This window comes from Exophiala spinifera, assembly GCF_000836115.1.
Source record: "Exophiala spinifera strain CBS 89968 unplaced genomic scaffold supercont1.7, whole genome shotgun sequence".
NCBI classification, from domain to species: domain Eukaryota; kingdom Fungi; phylum Ascomycota; class Eurotiomycetes; order Chaetothyriales; family Herpotrichiellaceae; genus Exophiala; species Exophiala spinifera.
The window spans coordinates 959,445-980,618 of NW_015622519.1; the positions used below are offsets into that span (position 1 = coordinate 959,445).

At 51.4% G+C, this 21,174-nt stretch overlaps 8 protein-coding genes across 8 annotated transcripts; 3 read left to right on the top strand and 5 right to left on the bottom strand.

The window, feature by feature from the left end:
- Positions 1 to 525: 525 nt before the first annotated feature.
- PV08_09328 (guanine deaminase) lies at positions 526 to 1,932 on the top strand (the record flags this gene model as incomplete). The annotated part of the gene is made up of 1 exon (XM_016383647.1): positions 526 to 1,932. The coding sequence occupies one exon, from the start codon at positions 526 to 528 to the stop codon at positions 1,930 to 1,932; it is 1,407 nt and encodes a 468-aa protein (XP_016232270.1).
- A 372-nt stretch (positions 1,933 to 2,304) lies between these two features.
- On the bottom strand, positions 2,305 to 2,793 carry PV08_09329 (uncharacterized protein; the record flags this gene model as incomplete). Its single annotated transcript, XM_016383648.1, has 1 exon — positions 2,305 to 2,793. The coding sequence occupies one exon, from the start codon at positions 2,791 to 2,793 to the stop codon at positions 2,305 to 2,307; it is 489 nt and encodes a 162-aa protein (XP_016232271.1).
- Positions 2,794 to 6,616: 3,823 nt separating this feature from the next.
- On the top strand, positions 6,617 to 7,033 carry PV08_09330 (uncharacterized protein; the record flags this gene model as incomplete). The annotated part of the gene is made up of 1 exon (XM_016383649.1): positions 6,617 to 7,033. The coding sequence occupies one exon, from the start codon at positions 6,617 to 6,619 to the stop codon at positions 7,031 to 7,033; it is 417 nt and encodes a 138-aa protein (XP_016232272.1).
- Positions 7,034 to 9,275: 2,242 nt separating this feature from the next.
- On the bottom strand, positions 9,276 to 11,668 carry PV08_09331 (uncharacterized protein; the record flags this gene model as incomplete). The annotated part of the gene is made up of 7 exons (XM_016383650.1): positions 9,276 to 10,017; positions 10,112 to 10,163; positions 10,221 to 10,234; positions 10,316 to 10,627; positions 10,713 to 10,889; positions 10,959 to 11,125; positions 11,237 to 11,668. The coding sequence occupies 7 exons, from the start codon at positions 11,666 to 11,668 to the stop codon at positions 9,276 to 9,278; spliced, it is 1,896 nt and encodes a 631-aa protein (XP_016232273.1).
- Positions 11,669 to 12,067: 399 nt separating this feature from the next.
- On the bottom strand, positions 12,068 to 13,095 carry PV08_09332 (uncharacterized protein; the record flags this gene model as incomplete). Its single annotated transcript, XM_016383651.1, has 2 exons — positions 12,068 to 12,769; positions 12,835 to 13,095. The coding sequence occupies 2 exons, from the start codon at positions 13,093 to 13,095 to the stop codon at positions 12,068 to 12,070; spliced, it is 963 nt and encodes a 320-aa protein (XP_016232274.1).
- Positions 13,096 to 13,718: 623 nt separating this feature from the next.
- Positions 13,719 to 15,602, top strand: PV08_09333 (uncharacterized protein; the record flags this gene model as incomplete). Its single annotated transcript, XM_016383652.1, has 5 exons — positions 13,719 to 13,885; positions 13,939 to 14,362; positions 14,414 to 14,754; positions 14,807 to 15,331; positions 15,407 to 15,602. 5 exons carry the CDS (start codon positions 13,719 to 13,721, stop codon positions 15,600 to 15,602), a joined length of 1,653 nt encoding a protein of 550 aa, XP_016232275.1.
- Positions 15,603 to 15,674: 72 nt separating this feature from the next.
- On the bottom strand, positions 15,675 to 16,891 carry PV08_09334 (uncharacterized protein; the record flags this gene model as incomplete). The annotated part of the gene is made up of 5 exons (XM_016383653.1): positions 15,675 to 15,824; positions 15,879 to 15,961; positions 16,016 to 16,473; positions 16,538 to 16,597; positions 16,656 to 16,891. The coding sequence occupies 5 exons, from the start codon at positions 16,889 to 16,891 to the stop codon at positions 15,675 to 15,677; spliced, it is 987 nt and encodes a 328-aa protein (XP_016232276.1).
- Positions 16,892 to 18,161: 1,270 nt separating this feature from the next.
- PV08_09335 (uncharacterized protein) lies at positions 18,162 to 20,249 on the bottom strand (the record flags this gene model as incomplete). The annotated part of the gene is made up of 4 exons (XM_016383654.1): positions 18,162 to 19,220; positions 19,273 to 19,517; positions 19,600 to 19,988; positions 20,038 to 20,249. The coding sequence occupies 4 exons, from the start codon at positions 20,247 to 20,249 to the stop codon at positions 18,162 to 18,164; spliced, it is 1,905 nt and encodes a 634-aa protein (XP_016232277.1).
- Between the last annotated feature and the right edge of the window lie 925 nt (positions 20,250 to 21,174).

Sequence of the window (21,174 nt, forward strand, 5' to 3'; positions counted from 1 at the left end):
CTAAATCGACACGGCCGCGATGATATCTCTTATCTCCAATATGGCCTAATCCGGTCTGGTCCCCGAACCCGGCCGTGTTTGAGGTGCTTGTGGGGCAAGAAGACACTATAGCACATCTGGCGTGAACGATTCGCCGCACCGCCTGTGATAAGCCAGCCCGTAGCCGGAGTAGCAGATGGATATGCTCTTAACATGAAAGAGTTTGTTATCTCGGCCGTGTTGGAGGGGCCCACCTGAAGTCCATACTGCCATCCTCGCTCCTGTGACAAGTCGGAAAATATTCTGACCGCTACAGACGCCATCCCAATGTAACCGGGTTCAACTTTTGCCAAGGTCGCATAAAAGCAACAACCCTTGTCTGAGGACTATTTCCGTCAAACGTCGTGGTAACCACACCAGTCCCTGCAGCTCAAGGCAAGCCTCTAAAGTTGCCCATATCAAACACGAGGCCGAGGCCAGAGACCTATCGAGACAGCCGTAGGACGTGTCCTCTGCTCACGTACAGATTTGTCTTTTTACAACATCATGTCTCCGTCAGCGACAATCACCAACGGAACGACCATAATTCCCAAACTTGACCGGCCACTGGCATTCTATGGCACCGTCATCCACTGTTTATCTCAATCCGAGGTCGAGATAGCAGAGTCGGCATTGCTCCTAGTTAACATCCACGGCAAGATCTCAAGCTTCCACAAAGATGTCAAGCAGGATCAAATCGAGCAGCTCCTGTCAGAACAAGGCTGGTCTACTGAGACCGTGTCACTCACCATTCTGGAGCGCGGCAAATTCATGGTCCCAGGATTCTTCGACACCCACAACCACGCTCCGCAATGGACTCAGCGAGGGACTGGTCGCGGCCATCTCATCATGGATTGGCTCAATAACACAACCTTCCCACACGAAGCTCGATTTGCCGACCCGGACTATGCACGCAAGACCTACGCGTCATGTGTTGACGGATTCCTCAAGCAGGGAGTCACGACAGCTTGTTACTACGGTTCACTGCACGGCGAGGCCACCAAGATCCTTGCCGAGATATGTATACAAAAGGGCCAACGCGCATATGTCGGCAAGTGTAACATGAACCGCGAAGCTCCCGACTACTACAGAGACGCCAGTGCCGAGGAATCAATATCAGTGACCAGAGACTTCATCGACCATGTGCGGAAGATCGATCCCAAGTTCGAGCTCGTCACTCCCATCCTGACCCCGCGATTTGCGGTCGCTTGCGATGCCGACGTCCTGTCGGGTCTCGGGAAGATCGCTGCAGAGGATCCAACCCTCCCGATCCAGACACATTTCAACGAGACGCCCCAGGAGATGGAGATCACCAAGAAACTGTATCCGGAGTTTGAGAACGAGTCAGACCTGTACGAACATTTCGGACTCCTGAACGAGCGCTCCGTCCTTGCGCACTGCATCTACATGGACGAATACGACATGTCCAGACTAGAGCATCTCAACTGTGGAATCGCGCACTGCCCCGTGTCGAACACCACCTCGGGGACCTTCGGGGTTGCTCCGGTTCGGGAATACCTGAGAAGGGGGATGAAGGTTGGCTTGGGAACAGACAGCGGGGGCGGGTTCTCGTCGTCCATCATGGACTGCATGAGACAGGCCTTTGTGGTTTCCAATGCGAAGAAACTCTCGACCGGTGGTGCTGACAAGTCGCTCTCGTTCTACGAAACCTTCTACCTTGCCACGCTGGGCGGAGCGCGGGTCTGCAATCTTGACGGCATAGTTGGTAATTTCCAGGTCGGCAAGGAATTCGACGCCCTGGAGATCCACACGGTTGGGAAAAATGCGGGAATTGTGACGTTGGTGGAAGATACTGACTCAACAGCAAAGATCTTTGAGAAGTTTATCATGAGCGGCGACGACAGGAACATTGCAAGGGTGTTTGTCAAAGGTCGCAGTGTCAAAGAATGCTAGATGACATACGAAGAGATAAGGCTGAAGCCCCTTAAAATGCTTATGTCATTTCAAATGTTCCAATGATGGTCGGGTTAAACTTTCGTCAGGCCACCACCATTGGGACAGTGACTGCTTCCTCTGTCGTCTACATATAAGAAGCCGCTCTGGAACGAAAGGTCCAGTACAATACCCAGTGTATATCGCAATCCGGGGTCGAAAGAGAGTCCTTCAAGGCATTCTCCGAACTCGTGGGAGCGAGTGTCTGCACATTTTCCACTCATGGGCAAGGCTTCTACACAAGACTTCCAAAAGTAGGACTTTGAATTGAATTACGAGCAGTCAATCCTACCCTCATCTCTTGTTCGGTCTGGAACAGTTGATATCGCTCTTTCAACCACTCGTCTCTCGACACACACCTCTCTTGCAGCCCTCGCAATGAGCGCTCTCATGGGGGAGACCCTTCTTTGGCCCATAGTGTGGGTGCTCCACCTCTACGCCTGCCCATCTTTTGATTCTGTATGCAACTCGTTCAACATATGATTCCTTGTCCAATATGAGCGTACCGAGCTTGTCGCAGAACTTGCATCGCTGGTTATAGACCTCTGCGTTGTATCCATTGTCGGGAAACCCCTTGATCACTATTGCGATCTTCTTGCTGGCCCAGCCACCCGAAGAACAGGCACTGTTTTTGCACTCGAATCTGCCCATGACGTGGGTCGAGTATTCCCGGTTGGGGGTCTGGTTGCTACCGCGGCCGTGGAACCGTGGCGACGCCATTTCACCAGAGACTGCCTTCACAACATCTTTATGGAGCCCTGGGAACCTGAAGAGCACTCTCGATTCACCACCGTTGTCTCTGCCGGATCTTCTCTTTGGCATTTCGGACGACGCGTTCGTTGGCTGTTTCTCGGGTTGCGGTTGCAGCAAAGGCGTTCGTTCTCTGCGCGAATTTTTGACTCCCCTTGTGAAGTCCCGACGCAGCAGGAGGAGGGCAAGGTACCAAGTCCTGTCGTGAAATGGCGATGGAGGGAAGTCCTGGCTCGAGGTGAATGAATGACCGCAGATAGGAGGATTTAATACGTGTATGTCAGTGTTGTCTTGAGATGACTCTTGATCAGGCTGAGGAGACGGTTTCTACTCACGCCTCACTCCGCCTCAGCCTCATATGCATCTCGCTTATTCTTGTTTCTTGGCTGCAGATATAGGTATTTCATGGTGTTGCAAATGCTGCTGGGCTTAGTCATAGTTCGTGGTGTCCAGGGGCAGTAGGCTTAACGAGAACAATAAGTGTCAGCCTCGTTCTGTCAGTCTGTCATGACTCTCTACGTGGTCTTCAAGACGGGGCAAAGGGGGCCGTCATCTCCCCAATGTACTGGATTGTATTTACTGCTCTGGGATGATTCCTCTACAGGCCGTGAATGGAAGGGGCACAGTACATAGATAGCTTCCAGTTGGATTTCCATCTACATATCTCGCTTCACCAGACCAAAGACGACGGTGATGGAAGTATTTTTCATTGTTTGACAGATTGACGGTGACATGTTCCCAACGAATTGCTGGTACAAGACAACAATATCGGTATTCGAGAACACCTTGAATAGGTATTCTTGCTTGAGTATAGTTGTGGCTATGAGTCGATGCCTCTGATTAACTCCAGAGTTGCATTGAGTTGATTTGTATTCTTCGGTGGAGTCACCCTGAACCTGGGTACCAATCCTTCTTTGAATGTAGTCGGTGTGGATAATCAATACACTTCAATAGATCATCTCAAACGGATGATTCTGCCTGACCGTAAGTCACATGCGGTAGAGTCACCGGTGGAACAGGTGTGGTCGTCAAGTCTCGAGAGTATTCAGACTCCTATAAATAGTCCTGCTCCCCCACGTCTGTGCAACCATCATATCATCGCACAGCAAACTTCAACTTTCTCTCCGGGAGAGCGAAACTTCTTCTCGTCTCCTTCCGATCCTCACATCTTCCTGAAATCTCGACGGGAGAGAGATATATATATACACATACACACATCCTGGCGGCCTTCGTCATCCAAGCTCAAGATCCAAGATCAAGGCTTCCATCCTTCCACGAATCCTGTCGACGTCATGGGTCTCGTCGTTTGAGGCCTCTGCGGAACCCTATGATAGCCTCAACACGAATCAATATAGGGGGGATGTTGGGTTCTCACTATCTCACAGACCTCAATCTCTGATGGTCTCCTAAAGACCTATCGCCTGATTCATCTCCTGCAACGACCTCCAAGAGGATGATCACTCCTCTCTCTGTCAAATCTGAATATCCGCAACTGCGTCACTCGGTCACAATGAGCGATAATACCGCTCTCTCACTCCAAGACGACCAAGCTCTCGCAGCTTCCGATGGATCGACTGCACTCGCCGCGGATTTCTCATGGGGGAAAATCACAGCGAAGAAAAGCAAGGTTATGCTCGCTCATGTTACTCTGCGCCACATCTCAAAATCACAATGGAGGAGTTGTAAAGCGTCGTTCGCCACCTGAATACTCCTGCACTCATGAGTGATAAGAAGAAGCGAGGTCATGAGTAGCTCAAACTAGGAGATCCTTATCCTCTAGCAAGAGCACGGGCTTGACACTTCTCACACCGCATACTCAAGAAGCCAAGGAGGAGCTCCATCAAGATGGTGTCAGATGGTGCGTCCAAATGGGGCCCGAACAATCCTCAGGATCGAGGAGCCGAGCACAATGGTGACACTGCTACCTCGCAGGAGGACCCGTCAACGTCTGTCCGGGCTACCAAGAGACGACAGCGGAGGGCAGCCATGACCCCTGCAGAGAGGACCACAGCGAATCGACTGTGAAAAGAACGAAAACAGGCAACTCGTCAAGCCGTGGCAAGCTCACCAACTGCGGCGACATAGACCGCCTCGAAAAAGCCATCAGACCCCAAAGATAGCTCGACTCGTGAACTCTGGAAGTAAGACTGTAGCCATGGCCATAGAAGGATCTGCGCAGGGCGGCGGTTGGGAGGGGTAACCGTGCCTCCCAACTTCTCCCACAACTCTAGCCAGAGCTCTTTCGCTCTCGACCATCAACATGTGTGAGAGACCCTCCGATGAGGACTATGCCTAACTGGGAGACGGTTGAAGACCTGATAGTCATATACTAAACGATTTAGCTCAGATCGTTCTCTGACCAAGAAAAGCCGCCCAAAGACGTATTCCTCGTCGATTTTGAGCCAGTACGTCGAACGCAAAAATCGGGCTGCCTCTCAAACTCTTGGAGGTGGCATTTTTTGATGGTAACGGTCGATTGATAATCGACTGTAATCGACGACCGCGGGATCACCAACAAAGTGTTCGAAAAGCATACGAAAACGTAGAGTACGGCGATATTCCGCATGTGGAATCACACACTCAATCGTATTCTTGAGGAACTGGGTCTACCAAACACGTCTACACCTAGCGCGAGGTGGGGAGAGACAACGAATTCACAGTACTACCACCTCTCAAAGCCGACCCCCCATCAGGCGCCCCTATTCGAGCGCGTCGGAGTCACCATGTACTGCTGTGAAGAGTCGGTCAAGCCAACCGTTAAATTCATGCCTGGCAAAAAACCTGACGGAAGTTGGCGAGCGATGACATCTGTAAGCTGGACGTGGGCCATCAACGGCGTAATATCATACTTCCTCACCGCACAAGGACCAGCAGAACTGGCCATACTGCACGATTTTCTTCGCTACTTGAATCTCGAAGCGTTCGTTCTCAACCTCGACCGGGAGAGTCTCCATTCACACACGGTCGAACTCCTCTCAAACGCCGTTGTACCACAGGCTGAACCAGGATATAGCCATGGCAAAACAACCCAAAAAACCCTCTGCGAGAGTTGATGGCCAAAGCATTAAATATTGAGGACAGGAAATCCGGTCACCAGGTTCATTTTGGGATAGGGGAAGCGTAAGCGAACCGGAACCGAGAAGGGCCCTTGCCAGCGTCGCCTCCACTACTTCCTGGAGATGGCTCAAGAGTTTCTTGGCTTGCCAGGCGACTTGCAGGCTGAGAGGGTAGGCAATTCGCTGCCAGTCGGAAGACGAGGAGTTCTACACTGACTATAATGCATCCGCTTCAGTTCAAGACTCAGAGTTAACGAAACCGTCAGAGCGGCCTACGAGTCCGTGCGCCATCATCTACTCAATCCGTTCCTGCTCTCGCTGTGACTCGTTACATTACAACGTCTTCAGAAAAGTTGGCGATGGCCGAACACTTCACGGAGAGGACGGCTTCAAGACACTCAACCCTCGAGGACCAACAGGATGCATTTTCCTCAGGCTATAAGTTGACCAGCCAGCTTCGTCCTGGTCAAAGGGTCCTCCGGGCAAAGGCAAATCCCACATCGCGCGGGAACTGATTTACCCGTTCTTGCTCTCACAGGCAGCAAATACACAGGTTTATACCGTGCGGCCTCGAATACATGTGTCGACCATATCACTGAGCGCATCCGAGGGTTTATCAACGAAATCACTGCCAGTCAAGAAGTTTGCAAGAAAATACAACGAACTCGCAGCAGAGAAGGGCCTGCCATACCCGACACAAGCCAGATACCGAACGTGCGACTCAATAATACGATATGGTTTCTATATAGTCATCCTCATTATCATTTTCAGAACCCTCTGCTCATCGCTTCTACAGCTTCCTTGTGCCCTCTTCATCCTCGTCGTCACAGACTCACAATATGGCGCCGCCTGGGCTTCTCCCAGGGGAGATTGAGGCTTCAGTCCTCAGGATCAGAGACATTGAAGTCAAGAATGAAAAACCAAAGACCTTCGACCCTACTGCCTTCTCAGCCTTCGCAGATGAATATCTTGAGGGCCTTAGACCCGGAACCTTTCTTCTCTGCACTGCAGAAGAAGAAGGCGAGCTTGCTCGTCACAGTCCCTCTCGCCGAAACGACAGCGTCGATTTCGACCACCTGTCGTCTTTTGAAACCCAAGGTAGAAGTAGTGACCATAATGAAGAAGACCTATTTTCTGATAGTATGTCTCTCAATGACGATCTCCACCAAGATGAAGACGAAATCCCGAAGGGAATTGAATTAGATCGGAAGATTCTGGTAGATGGAGAGATATATCACTTCGCCGATTATCTATGAAAAATCTTGGGTCGCAGAGATCGTATGTTGCTATTACTGTGTTGAGTCACATTATACAGTCTGAACTAACACGAATCAGATGTCACTCCATAATGTCAAGTTGATGACAACCTCGTCATTGAGTGTGAGGGTGCCTAGAGCAGGATTGAAAAGACATTTTGTCGATCTCCTCATGAAGAATGGTTACTCTCTTTCCCGATTAGCATCAGCAAAAAACAACAAAAAAGCGTTGGCTAAACAGATGGTATAGGAAGCTGCCGGAACCATGTCAGGAGGGAATACCTGCAAACCAGAGGAGCGGGCAGCCAGCCAGACAAGAGCAGAAACGTCGCAAACGAGCCGAGAGATCCAACCGAGCTGCAGCCTCAAACCGCAAACAGCAAACAGCATACTCCTAGAGTCAAGGCCAGGGGCGAAAAGAAGGAGGGTTTCCAAACACCTGAGGAGTGAGAAGCCCGCGAGAAGCAAGAACATGAAGCCAAGCTCAAAGAGATTGAGTCGTTCGACAGCCATATGGCCCCGTACAAAGAGCTGTCATGGCATGTTTGTTATGGGTCGTTTTGACAACATTGTGGCGGCCAGCAACGATATTTCCTATACCGCGAAGATCACACAGCATCTGGTGTGCGAGGACGACAGCGTCGTTGCCGCTCGACTTGCGGTACGTCGAGACTTTCAACTACCGCCGTCCAAGATATGGACGGTTCTGGTGCTAATATAGAATTTAAACCCTGGAACACGCCACTGGGCGACGCCATGCTACCTGGCGCAGGCCATCCAACTGATTGCCACCACCACTGTCACCACCACCACGACCAACAGCCACCAGTTCCTCTGTTATTGTCCTTCGATCTCTTCGATTTGCCAGCCACTCCGGTGGTCAAGATGCCCTCCTTGCTCTCAACTCCTCCAACGACTCTGGCGAGAGCCGCCCATCTCGACCACAAAAAGGTCTCTCTATGGAAACAGAGAAGTCTGGAGTGCAAGCAATTGGCCGTCCATAGACATATATCTCTGGCCACCTTTGTTTTGTTGACCTTCGTCTAAACACACATTAATGGTCCGCAAGAGTGCAACACTCCGCCGCCCAGACCAAGGCATGGGTCAAGAGCGTGTGCAATACATCTCGGTGTGTTGTGTCCTGGGCACCTACGATCAATGGGGATCTTTGAGAACGCCACGGCCAAACGATGCCCCGACCGCCTCCAAAGGCAGCAAATACTTCGTCTCATACTTTGTCGGCCTTTATCATCGTGCGGTGTGCGACGAGGCACACAAACTGTGTTTATATGCCCGCGAGGGAGCCCGGGAGGAAAGGTCTTCGCCGACTAGATAGGCTCTTAGGAATAGGTTCTAAAGGACTATAACTAACGTTCTTATGCGGGGGACCGGGTACCCAACTACCTCGACAGTAATTTATTGGAATTTAGAAACGGATCACTAGAATTGCCCAATATAGTCTAGTACCACTTAGTTGTCATTCACCAACTTCTTCTGGTCAGGCCAGGCTTACGTAGTTGTCAAGTAGTTAACTGACCTATCTCCTGAAGCTTGCAATACTGGAAAGGCTCTTGCCAAACGTACTGTACTCTGTTGAGTAATGTTGTCTATCCCCAAGGGGCGTTTCGAACGGTGCCAAAGGTGGGTGTATTGAGGAGACAGGGTTTTACGTTGAAGTCTGGAGGCGGTGGTGGCAAGGGGTATATAATACTCCCAGTCTCAAGACTGGATCGATCTCAAAGTCCTCAATAACTTGAGAGGCACTCTCACAGCCCATTGGGGCCCAAGCCATTCGATTTGTCTGGGTGATTAATCATCCACTCACTATATCACCAGTGTTAGTTAACACATTACACGGTGAGTGCCCCTTCAGGTGGATATCACACCTACCGGCCTGCCATGGTGAATACATATTTGTTGGACGTTCTAGAAATTCATTCACATCAGTATCAGACCACCAGGGAGGAGGGAGGGGGGCGCTAGGGATATAAATTAATTTATACCTGTTGGTTCACTACAAAATCGACATGAATCCTACCTAGTCCTCACCTCATTTTTTGTCCCGTTGAACAACACCGCCACGAAACGACCGCAGTTTCATTGTAGACTGCAGTCTCTTGAATGAGTTTCTCACTAATTCGTGCTGTGCTAGCTTTACAACGCGGGATTGACTACTGGTAATATCGATCAACTGTTTTACTTTTGACCCCCCCGTTTGCTAATCTCTTCAACATTCATTCATTCATGCACAGACTGCCGGGCGCTTTCCAGCCTTTGCACCCATCCATGAGCTTTGCAGTTCGACTTCGTCCTCCCACAGCTCAGGTGCCTCGTCCTTCCCAAGGCCAGAAACGGCCGCAGTCTCTCCCCAGACGACTCCACATTCGACTACATATTCTTCCCAGCATCTTAGCAGTTCCTGAAGTTTCTCTGGGTGGCTGACAGCAAGGTCACTTGTCTCTCCGGGATCTTCCACCACATTGAACAGTTCCCAGCCGTCGTCGCCTTCACCCGCGCCTCCCTCCCTTTTCGAAAAGTGGACAATTTTCCAGTCGCCTTTTCGTAGTGCCCCTCGAGCAAAGAGTTCCCAGCCGACAGGTTCCGCGGACGAGTGAATCGCCCACAACTCATCATCTTCGACTCTCTTCCCATGGCTGAAAAGCGGCACCCACGACTTTCCTCGTATGGAGTGGACGGCTTTTCCTCGAAAAGTGGTCATCTTGCGTAGTGCAGAGCTGTGGGGGAAGGTTTGCTGGGGTCTCTCAACTGTGCCAGGGAGGGATACGCCCGCAAGATCTAGAAAAGTTGGTGCGAAATCCATCACCGTCGTGAATGAGCGGTGGAACGACCCAGGGGTGAACGATGGGAGGAAAGTGTTAGCAGGCGGTTTGACAACGCAGGGCACAAGAATGCCACCCTGCGAAGGAAAACACTTGAATAATCTCGATGGCGCGGTCGAGGCTTGAGCCCACAGAGGTCCAAGCCTGCAGAAAAAGATCCCCGTCAGCAGCGTCTCGATGGGAGGAGGAATGTTGGGTTTACCAGGTGAACGAGTTCTAAGAACCGATATTGTCGTACGAATTGTCATAATACTGGTGGATGGCACGTTTGATGTTGTCTCCCATCACCGCTGTCCGAGGTCAGAGTGGTGTTTCTTTTAATTGTGGAATTACCACAGAGTACTCACGGACTGCCTCCATTCTGTGAAAGAGAGAGTTCAAAATCAGCATTAGTTAACTTCTCTTTTGTTGTTCACTCGGACGTTGAGACGGAAGAACTCACGCGGCACCCTCTGCCCCATTATCGCTCATGAAGACGATGAATGTATTGTCATACTCGCCGGTCTTCTTCAAGTAGTCCACAACCCTACCCACGTTGACATCGATCGAGTCAACCATGCCGGCATAGGCCTGCATAGCCCTGCTTGACAGCGTCTTTTCTTCTGGTGTGAGTTCGTGCCACTCACCGACGCCAACCGTAGTTGTTTCCACCTCGTGTGGAACGACAGATTCGTCAATGATGCCCATCTCCGCAAGCTTCTTCAGTCTACGTTCCCGTAAAGCATAAGGGCCATCCTCATACAAGCCTTCGTACCTGTTCGTAAATGTACAAGACATGTCAGCCTGGAACGCTCTGCGACCAACAATCGCATGCCATGTTCACCATACGACTAACATACTTGTCACGTTGTGCTTTCGAGCATTGCAAGGGCCAATGAGGAGCAGTGTACGGCAAGAAGGCAAAAAAGGGTTTTGATTTTTCTTTATCCGTGCGACCTTCGAAGTACTGAATGAGTTTGCTCGTGTAAGAATCGGTCGAGTAGAAACCCGCAGGATCTTCTGTCTTGTTGGGTTCACTGTAAATAGAGAGCATTCATTGTCAATGGAAAGGGTGTGAACCTGGATCAGCCTCAATTCAGACTTACATCTCGACCTTTCGACCATTTTCCGCATGAACGGGGCGGCCTCCAATGGGGAACCGTTCCTGGACTGGCTCCCAGCCGTAGTGATTGCAACAACCAGGAAGCATGGCAAAAGCCTTTTTGAAACCCCTCTTCCATGGCCCTTGATGGGCACGAAGACCCAGATGCCACTGCAGGATCGATCAGCAGCATACAATCACACCGACAACTAGCAAGCATGCTCTCAACAAGAACGAACAGTCCAAAATACGCAGGAATGATTAACATATCAGCCAACTCACCTTGCCAGACATGGCTGTGAAGTAGCCGTTGTCCTCCAGGATTTCCGGGATCGTAGCGACATCCTCGTTCAAGAAACCCTCATAACCCGCCTTGCCCGACCAGCGCCTGGCTCCCTTCTCGCTGTTCTTGTACTCGATAAGCACCCCCAGTCCCGCAAGATGCGCGTCTGTTCCACTAAGCAGCATCGCACGCGTAGGCGAACACGCCGCCGCAGCGTGCATGTTGAGCATTCGAATGCCCTCATCGGCCAAGCGATCAATGTTGGGTGTCTGGATTTCACTGCCGTAGCAGCCGATGTCAGAGAATCCCTGGACATCTAGAATCAGCAAGGGCCGACTCCCCAAGTGCAGAAGACCACCCACGAGATCGTCGGCGAGGATAAATAAGAAGTTGGGACGTTTCGTCGTAGCGCTAGACGCTTCTTCGCTCATGTCGCTGGACGTCTGAGATCACTGTTCGACTCAAAACGATTTGGAGAGGGAATGGAAAACGATGTAGTATCGACGATGCTTGGAAGGCATAACGGCCCTTGCTTGATCATTTAAATATCTTTTCCGCCTGCTCTTGTCCAGCACTTTGTAATTCCCTTTTTAGGGTTGTATAAACCTAAAGCTGCGGTCGGAACAACCAATAACCTGCGGGCTTGATTGCGACTACCTTGGATGGCGCAATCCAATCTTGTAGCCAACAGGACTCAGGGACTCTTCAGCCTCGTCAGCCTCGTCAGCCTCGTCATATAGCTTTAATTATGATGCTAGACTAACTAATCGATTACTATTCAGACAACCTTAAATTTCCATTGATTGCAGTGTCTTTGACTCTTCGTTCGATCAATTCGCAAGCATCCGCTTTGCTGTCTCCTCAAAGGACTCCGGAGCTCGCCCGAGTAACCTTTCGAGCTCGCCATTGACGACTGAAGTCTCGCCATTGCGTACTGCTTCAAACACTGTCGTCCAGTCTCTCGCTACACTGTTGCCTGGACCATGGGATCCGATTTTCTCCACGACCTTAGGGTTATGTGCGTGCTCGTCCGAAGAGACCTGTTCGATCGATGCACCCCCTCCGCCGAGCCTTCCGAGAACCTCGACGGTCTCTTTCAAAGACCAATCCCTGGGTCCTGTAAGGATGATGATCTTGTTGACATACCGGGGATCGCTGGGGTTGTCAATATATTCTTTGATCAGTCTTGCGGTTGCCTCTCCCAGGTCCCTAATGCAAGCCCATGCGATGCCAGGTCCAGTGCCGTCGTGAGGTAAGTAAGCCGTGCTGTTGTTGCCTGCTCTCGGATCGAAGAATGAAGTGTACATGGGCCACGTCTCAGAGTATATGCCCTCTCGGATGACTGTGAACGTGAAGCCATCACCTTCGCGGTTGGCAACTTCTCTCAGCCAGGCCTCTGTCCGCAGATGTGCTTGCATGACATATGCGGCTGAGGACGGTCTCCCGTCTCCCCCAAATCCCAGCGAGGTGTAAAAGGCGTGTTCGATGCCCGGGGTACTCTCAAGAGCCGCTGTCATGGCATTTTGATGAGCCTGGATAGCAAAAATCAGCGAGGACCATCTCCAAGGCGAGTTGACCCCAGTGATCTAAAACTCACTCGGAAGCGGTGCTCGATTTGGATACTCGGATATGAAACCAGCAACAGATATGAGATGCCGTCGAATACGTTCTTGAGCGTCTCGGGAGCATCGTAATCGGCCTTGCGAGTCTCGATTCCGGCCTTGATCAGATCTTCGGGGACCTTTTCTGGGTGTCGAGAGATAAGAACGAGCTGTTGTGGTGGAAGCAATTTGCTGAGTGTCTGGTATGTGGCCGAGCCCAGCTTGCCAGAGGCAGGAAAGACGGCGAGTTTTTTCATTTTTGATGGTAATTAGTTTTTATAACGATGGCCTAGTAGATATGGATGTAGCACTAGACTGCGAATTTAGTGTGCTCGTGTATGGACCATGATGACCATGACGTGGGATTTTCCTTTTTATCATCATCACCGAATCTTCACTTTGGTCCGCGTATTGCTAAGCCGCACCAACTGCGATAGTTGCGCACTTCTGATTCTCACAACGCTGCCGACCACCATGGTGCGTAGTCATGGTCTCATGGAGCAGACTCACCTAGCTCATGTTTCCAGTAGCGTCAATAAGCTCGAGAGAACTTCTTTATTGGTGATGGACGTTGACTTGCTTGTGTGCGTTGAGCCCAGCGTTTACTCCGCCGCAGTATTCTGCACTGCTGAGGCACATGATCCGCCCGACACTGCGACCATCGAGACCGCCATCTTCGTTCTTCTTGGTGTTTCTCCCTTTTCCGGCATCAGAAAACGCAACCACTGCCCCAAGACGCCCACGATGTGTATGTATCCAATTTCACCCTCTGAATCAGCTCCAGTAATTCCTTCCACCCTGATTCCAGCCCGCAGCTTAGCAACACCATTGCCGTGATTGGTTCGATTGATCTAGATAGCGATTCGTGAACAGCACCGCCATGGATGATGGCATCCGCAGCACTCAGCGTGCGCCGCTCTCGTGCGTTAGTTGTTACAAGAGGAAAGTCAAATGCGATAAGAAGATTCCCTGTGGACAGTGTATTCGTCGCGGCGCCGTCTCCACTTGTAGGCGAGAACAGGTCAAGGTCAAAGGCCAGCTGATACAGTGAGTTTTTATCCTAACTACCTAGGTAGAGACGAGGTCCTGACCAGTACGAGGGCAAAGAGCGATGGAAATAGTACTGGATGGACATACCAGGATCTCGTCCTCGAAAACCTCGCCTTGAAAGCACAAGTGCAAGCGACAACAACTGGCGTGGAGAAACATGTTCCCAGTGATGGTGACGAAGTCTTCGTCCTGGACGAGATGGCCGATGATCCATCGGCCCACCTGTTCGATTATATGATCCAAAAGCAACCCCCTCGGACAGTGTCAAATTACGAAGATATCGAATTTCCCACCCGAGAGCAAAGTGCGTATCTGATCCTGCAGGCCAGAGAGAGGATTGCGTGGATTCATTACGCACTGCATCACCCGACGTTTGAGGAGGAGCACGATGAGTTTTGGAAGAGAACGACGACTCGTGATGCCCGTCTGACCTATGATCCTGCATGGCTGGCGATATACTTCAGCACACTTAGTGTAAGTTGCTGACTTTCGGCGAGGAAACGGATTTCGCGTTGACCACCACAGGCTGTCCTAGTTTTTCTCCACGACGAGGATACGCCGTCCTCTCCTGCCTCAAGATACCCCCTTTCATCACGAATGCGAAAGTGGTACGATGCGGCAGTTTTCTTCTTGGAGAAGTCCGATTACCTACGCGTCCCGACGTTAATGACTGTGCAGACAATAGCAATCCTAGGCATTGTATTCAACAATGTCGGCGAGTTTAACTTCCACAGCAACCTGTGGTCTATTGCTGTGCGGACGGCGCAGACAATCAGAATAGACAACGAAAAGCACCTGGCTTCACGCCCTCCCATAGAACGGGAGGTCTGTCGAAGGTTATGGTGGACCTTAGTCATCTGCGACTGGTTTGTAATTCCTCTGGTTCGACAGCAACAGCACAAACTGACCGCAGTCTAGGTTGCCACCACCAAGGAGAGCTGCCACTCTTTTGGACCAGGATTTCAATGTCAATTTGCCTGCCATCAAAGACGATGATGAGCTGGCCGGGGCAAAACTTCGTCCGGCTAGCTACCCTCGCAAAATCCACTATCACATCATCATGATTCACATCTCGACAGTGTATTACAGGTACCGACTTGCACTGAGGCTGGGACGATGGACGAATTCGACAATTGTTGACCTGGTCACGAAAACTGACGAAAGACTCGCTCAGATCATTGCCGAACTGCCACCTTGGCTCCAGAACGAAGATGGTCGGCCCAAATTCCGAGACGTAGATTGCGCTTGGGCATCCTGGCAACGGACCAAACTGAGCTTGCTGTTGCACAACCTGAGAATCACCGTCAACAAATCGCTTCAAAATTTATGGCTGGATCAAGGTCTGGTATTCCAAAGGGTGAGGTCCATATGCCTTGACTCGTCAAACGCAATCATCTCCTTGGCTCTCGACGGTGGTGAGCCAGTCGAGAGACTGAATACTTGGTACGTGCCATTAGTGTTTCATACGGATACGGACTCTGGGTTTGACCGGTTTCGGTGCTAATTCAAGAACCACAGGGCCGTTGTGATGGAACTATTCTCTGCAGCAGTCACCATCGCCATCGAAGAAGAACTCCAAGGTGGTCGTGTCGACGATGATCCTTCTAGCCCAGTGCGGAGGTGCATGGCCTTTTTCGAGTCGGTCCAGGAGCACAATCAACTGGCAGTTGCGGCCGTGCAGATGCTTCGAGCCATAACCTCAAAATCAGGGTAATGAATCTCTTACCCAGATCATCATCTTTCTCCATCCCCCACTACCGTACCAGCCGACTACGACTCGTCCTCTTCAGTAACTCTTCACTCCTGCAAGCCGTAGCACAGTGTCCGTCTCCACGACATCATTAAGCGGTTTAACTCTTTCACACGCGTCCGGCTTGCCGAGGCGGAATCCGTCTCCGTCCGTGCTGCTAAAGATGTTCCTGTTTGGCCAGTGTGTCTGGAAAATCATGTCAGTGAAAGACGATTCTGGTGCGATGGAGAAAAGTCCTACCGTTCGCTTGCGCTCATGGAAAAGCTGTGCCTTCAACTTCAAGTCTTCCTCACTCGCAAATCTGACAGGCGCGTAACAAGCGTCTTAATCACAATTAGAGACGTCCACAATGTCATGTCACGCTGGGAAAATCTTACAAACGATCGATCGGACCTGCTGACTTTCCGGGAGCCGGTTGTAGTGGATTGTCCGCGAATCCCAGATGATCAAGTCTCCTGGGCCGGCGCAGACTTTGACAACCTCACAACCCTGCTCTTTGAACCAATCCACTTCCTCTTGGGTGAAGGTAAAATAATCCTCTGAACCCCATGTCCTTGACTCCGACGGGATGCCGAATTTCTTGAAGTACGGGTCAATGTGGTTATGAGAGCCTCGAACCACAACCAGACCACCGTCTTGTGGCCCGTTGGGGGCGAAGTTGATGATGCCCTGCGCACAGATGAGGCCCTTGCGCTTTGGCGCCTGGTCAATGTGAGGCCACGGCTTCATGTCGGGACGATCTGGCTGAGGAAGAGTGAAGTTTATCCCGTCGAAGGAGACGAGCAGTTCATCGGTGCCCCAGAGCTTGGCATATGCTTCCAGCACTCCTGGCTCGCTATGAGAGAATAGTTAGTGACTCGGTCGAAGAGCTGAACTGGCGAGACTGTGCGACGACTTACGTCCGCGCATCCCAAACGAAGTCCTCGTGCGGAGTTCCATAAGAATGATACATTCCGCGTCTACGGTATGTCAGCCAGCGGACTCGGCAAGATCATGGAGGGCGGATTTTGGTTTTACTTCATGTTCCTCGGAAGATGTTCTGGTCCCCATGTCGAAGGATCATTGCGGTCGAAATCGTAGGGGAAGGTCTCCAACCACTTGAACATTCTTTCGACGTAGGATGCTGCCCGTTCGGGGCTCATCACACCCTTGACAACGGCGAATCCGTCTCGAAAGAGATCATCGCGCCAATCTCCATGTTGGATGGTTGTGTCGATGACTGGCGAGATGTCTTCTTCAACTTTATGAGGCATGTTGGGGGATTTTCCAAGGCTCGGATTCCAATGTTTCGACGTGTGTGGGTGGGTGTTGTATATGTTTCTTGTCGGCGGTGCATTAACAGTGGTCTGCTAATTGTCGAGGTTGGGATATCAAGAAAGGAGGAGGGCTGACTTTGGGCGCCTCCAGCCTCTTTAACTGATCCATGGACAAGTCCGTACCTCAATTTCTCATCCGTCATTACGGAAAACAAACCAATCCCCCGCGGGAACTATCACTGGTACCAGGTTCATCGGAAGACGGTCGGACACGAGAGAGTGACAGCTGATAGAAGTAGAACTGCGAACAAGGTGGATCCTCGGCCGGGTTTCGGGCGAGATGCCGCTGACCAAGGAACTCGCCTAGGTAGGTACCTCGTACGTATGTACTCTCACTCATGATCGAGCGGAGTCTGCTGTACGGAGCAATAAGTAGGGATCGCGGATGTGGAATCTATCTGAAAGAAAAGAGGGCGGCACGATGGATACTTCCAAGTATGAGGGACGTGTGTTAGGGACCTATCCAACGTGCCGGGCGATCCCTTCGGATACCTGGTCAAACACGCTTACGAAGTCTGCTAGACTTTGTGTACGAGTAAAAGCGGTACAAGTTAGCTAGTTCTTAGCCGAGCATCACACTTAACCTGGGAGGTATGTACGCAATTCGAGAACTCTGGTCACTCCTTGATCGTCCATCGAGTGAAGTACGAGTAAGAGGTATTACTCTGCTCCCAAACCCCCCCGGCCCCCCGAGCTCTCTCTCTCTCTCTCTCTCTCCCCCCATAAGGTTGCTGCCTAGGTATGTATCCAACAATCTTAGCTCAGGGGGTCCCCTGAGGGGGTGTAAGTCGACTGTCAGTATCTTATCAATTCCGGTATCCCGTTTCTCCCCTATGCTCCCAGACTCGGAGACTGCATCCCACCAACCACCAAGTTATCATGCATGACTCGTATCCAATTGACCTGTCATGTAGCCAGGAGCATTCGTGGATAGATGCAGCATCATGACGAACTTCAGCTTTCTTTCTTTCCTGACGAGTTTCGTTCCCGTCCTCAACCCAAAAGGGCCCCCCTGCCTGAGCGGTTCCTGTTTCTGGGTTCCACTTTTGCTCGGCCAAAGGAGGTTCCACCCTGATATTATGTATGGCAGGGTGATGGCGTGGTATGCATGATGGTAAAAAAGGTAGAGGCTGATGGTGCGGTAGTATGACGCTGAGTTAGAGAATGACGGGTGCGGTGGTACTTTGTCGTACGTGTCCGTCCTCTCTCATCTCCTCACAGGGACCGCCTCGGCACTACTACGACCAGCCATGCCCGTTCTTCCTCGGATAACGTCTGCCGCACGCTCTGCGACCGCGTACGCCACGCTCTGCAGATGCGCGCCCGGCACGACAGGGTAGACACTCGTGTCGACGATGCGCAAACCCGCTGTCCCGTACACGCTGAGATCCGCATCGACCACTCCTCCCAGTCCGCGTGGCATCATCGCGCACGTGCCGGAGTAGTGATACTCTGTATTGATTCCCTGTCGAATGAACGCTTCCAGCTCCGGCCTCGTCGCGTTCGGGGACACCTGCGTGTACGACGGCTCCAGGGCTCGTATGGCGTCGGTGTCAAGGATGCGTTGGTTGAATCTCATCGCTGCGACCATGATTTCGAAGTCAAGCGGGTGGCTGAGCCAGTTTGGATCCACTGCCGGATCGACGGTCTCGTCCGGGCTGATGATGTGCGTGGTGCCTCGTGACAGAGGGCGCATGAGAGCTATGTCCAGACCGCCCGAGTTGTCGTTCAGGACCTCGTACGCCGGTGTGGATGCCGACATGAGGTTCTGTAGGAGGAGTGGGAACTGAGCTTGGTATCCCGCCTTGACGACCGGTATGCTGGTGCTGTCATGGCCAGAGGTGTGTGACAATGGGTAATACCCTAGAGAATCTTGCGTGGCTGAGAGAATGAGGCCCAGAGCGTACGTGGTGTTCGTGATTTGACTCAGAGACGGGAATGCGATGGCTGTACTGGGCTTTGCGGTCCACGGTCCAGTGCGAGAGGTCAAATATTCATGAGCAGAAGAGGAGTTGAATGTGGAATTTGTGAGGAGCCCTTGGGGGTTTGGGAATGCGGTATTCTGATAGGGGTACTTCACTCGGAGAAGCGCATGGTCTTGTAGGTTGGAACCTACACCGGGGAGATCAGCCACAACGGAGATGTTGAGAGCCGACAACAGTTGCCCGTCGCCGACACCGGAATGTTCGAGGACTTTGGGGGTGTGGATAGCCCCCGCGGCAAGAATGACTTCTCGACGGGCGACGAACCGACGTCCATCGAGGGTCTGTTGCTCCAGTTAGAGGACGGCACGTACTTGAAGATAAACGCAAACTTACCCGTACGCCAATGGCCCGTGGGATCGCCCCACGCCTGAACAAGATGCGCACTACCTGCGCGTCCGTCAGGACGTGGTAGTTGGACCGGTTGGCGGCCTTGTCGTGGTACGCACGACGGGCGTCGGAGCGAGTCTGGCTGGCTGGGTCGATGGACGAGGGGAGGAAGTAACTGCCAGCGGAGGTGCCCTCATTGGGGTCGACGCACGACGGGATATCAAGGGCATTGAGAGCGCCAAACCAATTGTCTGTCCTCTGTTTAGTACAACGGGTGTAGAACAGCGCGGAGTCAAGCGTCGGGGCAGGACTTCAAGATAGTTGCCAACGTACCTGTTTGCGGCCAGTAAAAGACCGGGTAGCTGACCTGTACGGGCCCGGAGGAGCCATGTACAGCCGGAACGAAGGTCACAGGCTGGCGGGTAAGGTTGGCGTAAGCACGAGGAGTGTAGGATTCGGATTTCATGAAGTAGGGAAGCAGACTGTTCCAGTCCCATCCCTGATTGCCCAGCGAAGCCCAAAGATCAAAGTCTTCTTGATTGCCGCGGTTCCAAATCATGCCATTGACGAGACTTCCTCCCCCAACACCTCTGCCCATAGGTAGGATGCGGGTATGGTTGTCGAGTTGGTTTTGTGGGATAGTCAGGAGGTTGTAGGCGTAAAAGTCTGCCGGCTGTTCACCAATGAACGCGGGAATTGCAACCATAGCTTCACGTTTGTCCCTATAGAAATCAGTATGACAAGCTGCAAGGTATACCGGCGGAAAAGTACAGTGAGCCAGCCTCGATACAGAGAACAGAAACGTTTGGATCTTCGCTCAGCCTGGTGGCCACGACCAAGCCAGAGATACCACAGCCAACGACGACATAATCAAATACGCCCTGTGTATCATTCCACGAAAGTTCGCGATGAGAAGGGTAAGGCAAGCAGAATGCAAGGCTCGCAAGCACGAGCATCAGCACAAAAAATCGACTGGAACTCATCTTGGAGAGAGCGTAGGGTATCTAGAGGATAACCGCTTGCTGAATCGATTTGTTTCGCTTTGCTTTTGTATTCTGTACTAGCGAACGGAATGCCGGAGGGAAAAACAAAATGAGAGAACATTGGAACGAGTGTCAACGCAAGAAGCAGGCCTAGAATCATCGCAATGCCAGTGAATACGTGTAAGACACGTAGGACTGTTCTGGAGACAAACTAGGCGAGTGGAAGATCAAAACGTTTGTCGATCGCCGCGGAAACAGTAGCAGGCAAACGCAGCAGCGTACCTTTGTATTGTGTGAATTTTGGTACAGCGACAATCAGTACAAAGGTAGGAAGTGCTCTCGTAGATCATTGAAGTATTGATTGATAAATTCTTTCTCGATGGACAGGAAACTGTCATGCCTCCGCGATGGCATATTATTTCTCGCGAAGATTAGTTCGTGCCAATCACAGTTGCATTGGTCTCGAACAACAATAGGTGCCATTGATGTCGTAGTTGCCATGTTATACGTCAAAACCGTATCCGCTGGGATAGGAGTACCGAAGATGAGCGGTGCATATGGAGCAAACCAGCAAAATGGTATCCAAGGGTGCAGGTGAGTGCCAGGATGCAAGAGGGATAGAATTCTCAGAGATGGAGGTTGTGAGATGTGATGGCGAAGTGGCTGATACCAAGTTTCAACACGATCGAAAGGTGAGGCAGCATAGTAGTCTACCTGTTGACCGACATCATATGGCTGTATTGCTGTAGACGACGCCGTTGTTGGACAAATGAAAGATTGGGACATCCCATGCATCTTTTGCTGTCCTGTGCTGGTACAACTAGGTAGACTGAATTGAAGTTGCCGTAGGCTCTCCATCTGCGAGAGTATATTCTTGAGAGACTCCCAAATAGATTGTAACAAATTCGTGCATCTTCCCAGTTTC